The following is an 11550-nucleotide window of genomic DNA, read 5'->3' on the forward strand; positions in this document are numbered from 1 at the left end:
GCAGATTTTTCACTTCTTAAATTGCAGATTGACTGTAAAGACTTTGACTTTGTAAAGGCTGTCGATGGGCACCCAGCTGCCTGCCCATTTGTTATTGCCTAGGTAGCATTTTCAAATTACAGCTAACTCTCATTTTATAACTTAAAAATTTATTTCAATCATTTTTATACTTTAAATTAATCGTAATATAACAGTTTAACGATATTAACTTGATATATGAAAAAAACTCTTCTTAAAAATTGCTACTACCATCAGAATTTCTGATGATAAATAACTATTAAAATTACACGAAATATTAATGTTTACACCTATTTACATGCGGTATTATTATTATTACACCTATTTACATGCGGTACTATTACAATGCGGTAGTGGTGTAGTGGTAAAGCTTCATAAGCGAGAGGTTCCGAGTTCAATCCCCACCATGTCCCTGGTAGTACCGCGCTCAACTTGTTTCTCCCCGCAGCGGCCTTGTTCGTCAAGGTTCGTGTTTCGGAGTTATAGAGTTGAGAGAGGGTTATAACCACTATTAAGTAGCCTCCTCATCTGTAGTGGCCTTCTCGGCCTTGAGGAGGTGAATAACAAAAAAACAACAACATATAAACCTATTTATTCAACATGTATGAAAGTATTTATGAAAATGACAAGCATGGTGTAAAAGAAAAAACAAGCATGGTGTAAAAAAAAAAAAAAAATTAATAGAATATATGACTGAAAGTTTAAATAGGCATAATTAATACTAACATGCTATGAATTATATAAAACTTAAAGAGAGAGTACACAAAAAACAGTATGTAATAGTACATGCTATTGTTATTTAATGAACAAACAAAAATTAAAAATTCAAAAAATGAAATCAAATAAAAAGAAAAAAGAATTTTAAGATTATTACTTAACTAAATCCACTTTTAATTGATTAGTAGGAAATCCATAGTCGATTAAAATAAATATTCAATTTTTCAAAGTAATTCTAAATAAATTTCATTACTTTATTTTAATTAGCCTGTGGATAATGCAATAAATGAAATAGGTCATGTAAATATACCAAAAATATTAAGGGTTGTTACACTAATATCTTCTCCATATGCCATGTCAGGTGAGAAACATTAAACTCTTTAATGTACTACTCATTATGTTTTTTGAATATTTTTTAGATATTTTTAATGAAATTGATGAATTTTTTATTAAATATTTTTTTAATTCATGATAATAACATATAATAGAACATAAAAAAATATTTCAAATTAATTTTGACTAAAGCCAACTTTTAGTCAATTTAATCATAGTGGATAACAACATAAAAATTAGTATTTCTGCTTTTTAGCTTTCTCAATTGCTAGGCATGTGGTCAATCAAGGGCATGCATCTTTAGCGCCTGAAACAGTGGAGACACTAGTATTTTTAAACCGTAATTGGGACTTGTATAACCTGAACATTTAAAGTAAAATAAAAATTTAAAATGAATATTTCTAAATAAGTGACATCATTGAGTTTAAAGTTTTTATTGGCTGTTTATAAGAAAAAAAAAACTTTAAAAAAAAAGTATTACTTTTTTAATGGGTTTCCGTTCCTTCAATGGATACCTAGGTATTTTTTGATAGCCCTAATATTGACCCATCAAAAATCAATTTGCAAACAACTTTTAAGGTTATTTAGGTAGCCAAATTCAATATTAAAGTTTAATCAAGGTAAATCTGGAGTTTAATACAAAAAAAAAAAAAAAAGACTTTAAAATATAGAGCTTCAAAATATGAACAAAACACATTTTTGCTACTAAAGTTTTAGTTTTTGCAAAAATCAGAAATTTCAAATGACCATATATCATGAACCACAGAAGATTTTATACTGAAACTTTCAGGAATTGCTTTTCTGATTGATATAAACCAACCAACCAAGTTACATCAAAATCTGAGGTGGTCCATGTTGAAATCATAAAATTTTGGTCCATATGGATTGGAATGACCAATTGATATTCCTAATAATCTAACTTCTAATATGGCTCTATTTGATGGTGATGCTATTATATTTTTCATTCTTGACAAAATGTTTTTGAAAGCTTAGAAGCTAATCTTGAACGTATTCTTTTTTCTGTAAGCCAAAGGGGCTGTAGTAGCCCAATCAAAAAAAATCTTTAAACCAATCAAAACTTGTTTACTACTACTTATTATTGAAACTTTGTTGAGGACAGTAATTGCTAACGCAAAGCCTTCTGGGATGTGTAGTAAAGCCAGGTTGTAAACATAAACAATAAAATATTATTAAAAAATTACAATTTTTAATTTGTTATAGCATGATTCAATCAATTTTAATTTATTTTTATTTTCATTTACTTTAAATTGTTTAAATATAGTATAGAGAACTGATCAATGTCTGCCGAATTTTGGGCATATAATCACTTTAATAATAATTTTTACTAAATAGTAAGCAGTACTTTTTTTGTGTGAATTATATATATATTTATATATATATTTATACATACATACATATATATATATATATATATATATATATATATATATATATATATATATATATATATATATATATATATATATATATATATATATATATACACACACACACACACACATATAAACATATGTAAACACATTATATTATATAAATATATTTATGCATAATTTTTTATTTTGGATGTAAACATTAATAAAACAGTTGTAAGCAAAAATAAACCAGGAATCATTACAGTTTTTAAGGAAAACTGCAATTATACTTTCCTATAAATCTTCAATCAAAACATGCATCATATTTAATACAGAAAGTCTTTGTTGAGAAACACTCTTATTGAATTTTTTAAGTCTTGTTGGATTACCTTTTATTACTGACCGCTCATGAAAACCATGTATCCAATTGTAATATTAGTTTAAGTTGCTTCTCTTTATTGAGCTCATTTTTTCACTACTAAATCTATCTTGTCCTTTCTCTTTTAATTTTATTCTGTCCCTCTTTCTCTTTTAATTTTATTAAAAGTTTAAAAAAAGTAAAAAAACAACTTTAAACTTATTAAATTACAAATACATATTAAAGAGGCTGTCCATTAATTATGTCAGCAATTTTTTGGCAATTTTTACCTCCCCTTACTCTTTTTTTTCTTTTTTAAATGTTAGATTACATTTTGGTTTTGGTTTAGATTTTAGTTTAGATTTTTATTTTTGAATGAAAGCAGTTTTAAAAAAATTCCTTATAGTTTAATAACAGGATTTTTAAATTTGTTTTTCAAGAGTTTTCATTAACCAGATTTATTAATGATTTGTTATTAGAGGGCATTTTGTTGTGTTGTTTATTCTAGGTAACTTATAAATAGGGATTTCATGAAAGATCAGTAGTGAATGATAATTTGAGAGAACATATTGAAGAGGATTCAGTAACAGCGTTGCCATTCATTAATATAGATATATCATTTTATTTTTGTATAAAATACTGATGCAATATTGGACTGATTCTTTTTTTGATCTTCATTCTCTTTTAGACGAACTTGCTTTAGAGCTGCTTTATCTGGTAAGCATGATCTTGCCGTATTGTTGCTGCTTTCTCTTTTCTACAAACTGTAGCAGCCAGTTAAATGAATTATTATAAATTGTTCCACCAACTAAAACACAATTCATCATTCATGTTTATTTATGCTCAAAAAACTTTTCACTAACTTTTTTTTCTTTGAACGTTAGTGCTTGGAATTTTATCCCATCTTCATGCATTCTTGATTTACACTATTTACAGTTTTTTAAATCTTCTGTCAACTGTTTTCTTGTTCTTTTAATTTTCAAAATTATTTAGGTGCTCCAAGAAGTTCTTATTGTCTTATAGCAGAGAACTGCGGAATAGCATTTAACCAGGAATTTTATGCCTTTCCTTACCAATGATGCCATATATGGACCAGTCAAATGGGAATTTGTGATCCTGATTATTTAATTAAAAGAAATTATGAAAGAAATCACCCTGATTTTTATAACCTTTTTTTTCACTTGACCAGAACTTTTCATCAAGTAATTTGTCCACAAACTTGATTTTTATTTGTAATGTCATTAATATATTTGCGTGGTGCTGTGTAGGTAATAACTCTTTTATTTTGAGGCATGGGTGATGGACGTTCCTCAGGAGTACTCTTCAGGAAGATTTTTTTGGTAAACTTTAATGTTTTATTTCTCATGAGAGTACAAACAATGATGTCTTTATTTGTACCCTCATACAAATAATGTTCTCATTACATAGTCTCTCAAATTATTTGTACGCTCAAACAAATAATGTTCAAATATTTTTGTTCCTCATCAATATATTAATGTAGTCATGTGGATGTAGAGATACAAAATAGAGGTCAAATTTTAAGCGTAACCAGCAGGGTTGTTTTTTCATTGATTATGATAAAAAAAATATGCTGGCATTATATTGCAGTTTTTATATAGCCAATATTGTAAATCAATATTTGCACCAATATAAAATGTCCACATTTTGATATATATATATATATATATATATATATATATATATATATATATATATATATATATATATATATATATATATATATATATATATATATATATATATATATAATATTTTTAACAACATTTGGCTAACATTGAGATGAATATTGCACCAATGTTGCTTGCTACTAGGAAACTTAATCACAACTCTTCCTCTTATTTCTTATAGTCTGAACACTGTTTAATAATAATATTGCAACATAACAATAACAACAACAATAGTGATTATTGTTATAATAACGAATGTGATTGTAAAGACTAAAAAGAGGAAATAAAATATAGCAAAATCATTTGCTTAGGAAATTTTTTTTGTAGTAAAAAAAAGGAAAATAAACTATTTAATTTAAATTTAATAGTTCAGTAAACTGAAGATTAACAAGTCTGCACAAGATTCTTTTTGAAACAGATCTATCAATCTTTAGTTTTGTGAACTATTAAATTTAAATCAAAAAGTTTATTTTCTGCTTTTTAGTACAAAAAAGATTATATTTTTAGCAAATGTTTTTGCTATTTTATTTTTAAGTATTAAAAAAAAAATGTTCGTAAAATTAAATTCAGATAAATTAATTCAGATAGAATTAATTCAGATAAAACTCTATTTTTTCCAGCCAATCGTTATCGCAATAATTTAGATCTTCCTCTATTTATGAATGGTAATGTATTCGATGAGTCATCTACCCTTCATCTTCTAGGATTAACTCTTCTGATCTTTCTTAGAAACCGTATATCAAATCCATTGCAAAATTAGCATCTACAAAGGTTGGATCTCTTTATCGAGCTCAACACTTTCTTACTCCGGATTCTATTCTTCATCTCTATAACTCTCAAATCCATCCTTGTATGGAATACTGTTGCCATATCTGGGGCAGATCTTCTAATGATGACCTTTCTCTTTTAGACAAGGTGCAAAAACTCATTGTAAACATAGTTGGACCTGCTATTACAGCCAACCTCCAACCATTATCACATTGTCGTAATGTTGCTTCTCTTTCTCTTTTCTATAAATACTATAATGGGCACTGTTCTAAAAGAGCTAGTGTCTCTTGTGCCATCTACTAAAATTCATTCTCGTGCTACTGTTCATTTAATTAAATCTCATCCTTTTTCTGTGACTGTTCCTAAGTGCTCCAAAAACTCTTATTCTAGTCTAGTTTTTTTCCTCGAACATCAGTTCTTTGGAATTCGCTTTCTTCATCTTGCTTTCCTAACTCATATAATTTGCAATCTTTTAAGTCGTCTGTCAATCGCTATCTTGCTCTACAATCTTCATCTTTTGTATTCCAGTAACTTCCAACCCTAATAGTGGTTGCTTGCAGCTTTGTTGGAAGCGAAGATATTAAAAAAAAAATTAAAAAAAAAATAGTTTTTTTAATTAAAACATTTTATTATTAAAAGTTATCACGTAAAAAGTTATTTAAAAAGGTGATTACAAAATAAGAAAATAAATTCTAAACAACAAAGAAAAAAAAAGGAGTCTAATTATTGCTTTTAAATGTTTCAGAATGAATGCGAATTTTAAATGTTCCGAATGATTGCGAATTTTAAATGTTCAGAATGAATGCGAATTTTAAATGTTCAGAATGAATGCGAATTTTAAATGTTCAGAATGAATGCAAGTTTTAAATGTTTGGTATGAACAAAAATACCAATCAAATTATTTAATCTTTTCTATTTAAAATAGCAAAATTTGCTGTTTTTGGAACAAAAGTGAAACACTTTAAAAAATTTCTAGATTTAAAAGTTATAAGGCAAACTTTTATTTTAAATAAAACTTGGTATATATTAATTATAATATTAACAAAATATTTATAGTTTCTGGATTATATATTGTTCAGTTACTTAACATTGTAAAAATATTTTTTAACACAATATACTGTCTGGCATTAAAAAATGTATATTGATTTTTCTACAACATAAAAATTATTATAAAAATTATCGAGAGATCTTTTTATAACCTCATGCAACTTAGTTTACTCTTAAAGTTAAATGTCATAAAACGTTTTCATATATTTAAAACGCAGCATTCATATATTTATGGACCTTCAAATCAAGCATATATAGTAAAATCCCACAAAAATAGGCCTTTTTAGAAAAATCCGGCATAGGCTGTTTGGAGCTAGCATGCCACTGTCTATACCATACAATTGTTGTGGAATAAATCTAATAATAATTTGGCAACAGGTGGCATGCTATTAAAAAAATAATAATAAATAACATCTTCTATTTAAATTTATTTCATAAAATACTGTGAAATTTTTTTATTCTTTAAACTTTAAAATAAAAAATGCTGGAAATAAAATAAATATGCTTTGCAGATAAATTAATTACCTCAACATGGGTTCCGCGACGCCCTTCAACTGGTATTTCTCTGCTCTCAACAGTCATCATGTAATCAATTTGTTTAAACAAAAAATTTCGCAAACTCATACTATCTTTATTATCAGAACAATTAACATGTTTCAAAGGAGATGGCTGTGAAACTATACTGCTATGTTGCTTATTTCCAAAGTAAACAGAACGTACTTGAAAAAAAAAACTTAATAAGTAATTAAACTGTTAAAAAATACTTAAAAATTAACTTATCAAAATTTATGAAACTTAAACGGGGTAAAAAAAAACAGCAAATAAATATAAAAAAAAGTATAACCTAAGTAAAAAACTTTTTTATGCATTTGTCAAAGTTTATGCGGGCGTGTGGGCGAGCGCAAAAAGACTTTGGCGCGAAAGCGCTGTCTAAACGGAGAAAACTGCATTTTTTGTTTCAGATAAACCAACAAAAAACATCGCTGCACAATATTCAGTTTTTTATTTAAACAAAATACACTAAGCTGTTTCTATTTTAACAAATTACACAAACATATTAGTTTCAAATCAATTGTATACAAAGGATGAATTGACAGATTAAATAATGTTTAAATAAAAAATTAAATATTAAAATAATATATAAATTTTGATTCTTCCGCTGGTTAAAATGGGTGTCACTTTCAAAACTTTTTAACCAAACTGTATACTGTAAATAATCTTCAAATTTTTTTTTATATTTACCTAGGTATTCAAATGCTGCTATTTTAATAGATAATTAAATCATCTATTTTAAGCAATCATCAATCTTAAGTAATCATTTATTTACATTTTTTTAATTATTTATTATTAAGTATAAAAACCTATAGAACAAAAATTTTAAAACCACATAAAGATTTTGACAATTTTAAGAAAGAAAATTGCTTTTAAAATTGCAGCCATGTTTTTAAAACATGCACCCATGTTTTTAAAAAATGCACCCATGTTTTTAAAACAGGCACCCATGTTTTTAAAACAGGCACCCATGTTTTTAAAACAGGCACCCATGTTTTTAAAACAGGCACCCATGTTTTTAAAACATGCACCCATGTTTTTAAAACATGCACCCATGTTTTTAAAACATGCACCCATGTTTTTAAAACATGCACCCATGTTTTTAAAACATGCACCCATATTTAATTTTTGATTGTTGTAAAGTAAATATAGAACAACATACTTGATTCCATATTGATGGAGTTTTTTAACATTTCATTAAGATAAAAATAAGATGGTGAAGGACATTTTTGTTGCGGATGAACATGTACAAACAGCTGGTTTGGTGATGACACAGTGAACAATGAACTTGAACTAAATTAAAGAAATTTTTAGTATATATTTTTTTAGTACATAGATTACTAAACAGATTTAAATAAATTAAGTATTAAATCATAAATTAAGTATTAAATCATAAATATAAAATATGTTCTCAAATATAAAAATTAAGTAAAAATTTTCATCAAAATTTTTAAATACCTTAAATTTCCCAACAACCTATTTTTTTTCAAAATTAAGTGAACTTGCTCTTGAAGAGAATGTTGCATTTTTCTGATTGATACCTAAAAGATGTAGTTAAAAGATATACCAAGAACTTTTGCATATGGTATTTAAGTCACTGACAACCTGTGTCATAACTCAATTACTAATCTTAAATTTTTTCATTAATTCATTTATTGATAAGACTAAAGCTTTGATGAAGGTTCATAATATTCTCAATCATTGACTAACTTAAATGTTAAATCCTTTTCTTATTGAATGTTATTCTTAAATTTGAATTGATGCTCTTAAGCTCTCCTTTTTACCTTTTTATTGCTCAGCGACTCAGGTATATACCCTAACTTATGAAAATGTTAGGGTATATAACAGTGATTCTGAAGTTAGTAGTAATATTTACTAGATTTTATCAAGACATCATTCTCGCCTATTCTCTTTTTGCAATTCTAGCACAATTTCTCATCAACACAATAAACTGACTTAATTTAGATTCAAATTGAAATGTTATATTTTCAATAAAACTTCTTATGATTCCCTTTGCACCACATTGCTTGACCATATTATCACTGAATACGAGAAGTGGGTACTCAACAAGAAAGTGACTGTGCTAAATCAAAACAACCATTAAACCCTGTGGTTGTAAAATTGCAAAAACAGCCACCAATTAAAACCCTGACTATCTAAAATCTCACTCCATAGCACATCATCCCACACCAGTATGGGTCAGTAGCTCTTTTGGCTAAGAGTGATAGCTTGTGGCCTACGGTGACTAATGTGTGCATTCGATCAATTGAAATCCATTCTGTAGGTCTTACATCTGGCTTTGATGTGCTAGCCCATAAGCGCAAGGAGTGAGTGTGTTTAGCTTTCTATTCACCCGATTTAAAAGTGAACGAAAACATAATGAGACCATACTAGACGACCAAATAGTACATACTTATGCACTACACAATCACACTTGTAGACATCAACAGTCTCTAAAATCAGTATATCAAATATTTGTTCTTTATTACATATGATCTACACACAGAGTGACTAGAGTGTTAGTTGTTTCTCCCTCTTCCCCCGAGCATCTAGCTTTGTTCTTCACCTTCACAAAAGCCTAACCATTCATTTTATATTTTCTTATGATTTTTATTTTTTTATTCAACGCACCATCAACTAACTGTTTTTATTATCTCCCAGGTCTACGTAACTGCATGGCTCCTTTGGTCACTTTTTGCGATCATTGTGTCACATAAGCAAACAAATTATTGAAAAATTATAAGAGCTCATAAAAACTGATAATATTCAGTTTATTCTTTTCTGGAAAGTGTTCTTCCTATTTAAACTAATTAATCATTAAAAATCCTAAAAACATGAAATTTTAAATTTTAAAATCTAAAATTTTAAATTTTGTCTTTTTTGCCAAAAAAGATCAACATTTAAAAAAAACATTTCAAATTGACTCAATTATTACTTTATAATATTGCTTATATATATATATATATATATATATATATATATATATATATATATATATATATATAGTTCTATAGTTTGTTGGCTTTAGGAAGAGCGGAAGGAAAAAAGTGATTCTTACGCCAACACATACGTCACTTTTAATTACTTTTGACTTTCGTCCAACATTTCCGTGTTGGACGAAAGTAAAAACCATTAATTTAATTACAAATTAATCGTTTTTTAAAAAAACCACAAAAACGCAAATTTAATTGACCAGAATGTTTTTAAAAACATTCTTAATGTTTTTATAACATTTTGAATGTTTTTAACAATATAAACAATGTTTTTATTTTTATTTTTTTTTAATAAAATGTTTTTATTTTTATTTTTTTTAATAAAATGTTTTTATTTTTATTTTTTTTACTGTAAATCATGCGCGGAGTGTTGCTACATCGACTATCTTATAGCCTGACTCGCAAGGGAGTGCTGCTACATCGACTGACAAATAGCCTGACTCGCAAGGGAGTGCTGCTACATCGACTGACAAATAGCCTGACTCGCAAGGGAGTGCTGCTACATCGACTGACAAATAGCCTGACCCGCAAGGGAGTGCTGCTACATCGACTGAGGGTTTGGTTGGGGCAGGCAGTCTATCATTATTAAAAAAAAAAAATTCCGGTCTTGCATTTTAATTTTTACTTTTTGTCAACAAAATATCGAAAAAACTTTCGGACAACATCTAAGGGTTCTATATATATATATATATATATATATATATATATATATATATATATATATATATATATATATAAATTAGTAAATACACTTAGTAGGTTCACCAGAAAGCTTCCTGATGAACCTACTAATGGTGAAACAAGTTGTTGAAGACAAAAATTAGATAAATGTTTTTACTAATTTACTATTGCTCTTTTCTTTAAGAATATTGAGCACTGTAATTATAGGGTTCTTCCTGAGAATAACCGACCGCAATTTCCAAAGAATTTTTTCATATTTCCTGTTACCCGGGAAAATTACCATAATTTCCTGGGAAAAATTAAAATCAAAGAATTACTTGTGTATATGTTCTATTATATTAGGATAATTATTTATTCAAAATAAAAATATATTAATGTCCACAAAGCTATTTAATGTGTATAATTTGACTTTAGAAGTCACCTATAATATAGAAAAATTTTTTTTTAATTTTTTTTTATTTAGAATCGCCCTAACATTTTTTTAATCATGACTGATTCAGTGTGAAAATATTTTTTAAAAGAAAAAACAGGCGAACAAGCTAAGTGTTTGAAATGTCCAAACATATTATGAAGTTGTAAGGGCTTATCAACCAGTGGATTAATAAGACATTTGCAACATGTTCATAACATTAATTTTAAGGAAGGAAGCTTAAATGACCATCAAATTGCTGGTTCAAGTAACTGTGAGACAATTCCTGCAAAACTGAGTAAGTCTCTCGCATCATTTTTATCTAATAAACAGTCCTTAGCAGACATAGCGGCCAGACCTGCGGCCGTTGATGGATTTTTAATTCACGGAATATGCAAAAGTGATTTCATTTGTCAAACATTGTGAAAAACAATATTATCTTCCAAAAGGTAAAAACAATGTGATGAAACTAATTCATGAATATTGTTCTATTGCAAAAAATGAATTTGTTAAAATAAAATCACATAAAGAAAAAAGTGAAAAATTTATTTTAATGTTTGATGAATGGACAAGTCTACGCAATCGAAGATATTTGAATACCAATATTGATTTC

At 27.3% G+C, this 11550-nt stretch overlaps 1 protein-coding gene across 1 annotated transcript in view; it reads right to left on the reverse strand.

Annotated features, from left to right (window-relative positions):
* Window positions 1-11550, reverse strand: part of LOC100214569 (nonsense-mediated mRNA decay factor SMG8) — an 83977-nt gene that overhangs the window by 13617 nt on the left and 58810 nt on the right. The window contains exons 9-11 of the mRNA XM_065806295.1: window positions 8313-8395; window positions 8017-8147; window positions 6828-7021 (exon numbers count right to left, since the gene is read on the reverse strand). Coding sequence (XP_065662367.1) covers window positions 6828-7021; window positions 8017-8147; window positions 8313-8395 — 408 coding nt within the window. The remainder of the gene's footprint in view (window positions 1-6827; window positions 7022-8016; window positions 8148-8312; window positions 8396-11550) is intronic.

Source organism: Hydra vulgaris, chromosome 09 (genome assembly GCF_038396675.1).
Source record: "Hydra vulgaris chromosome 09, alternate assembly HydraT2T_AEP".
In the NCBI taxonomy this organism is placed as follows: Eukaryota; Metazoa; Cnidaria; class Hydrozoa; order Anthoathecata; family Hydridae; genus Hydra; species Hydra vulgaris.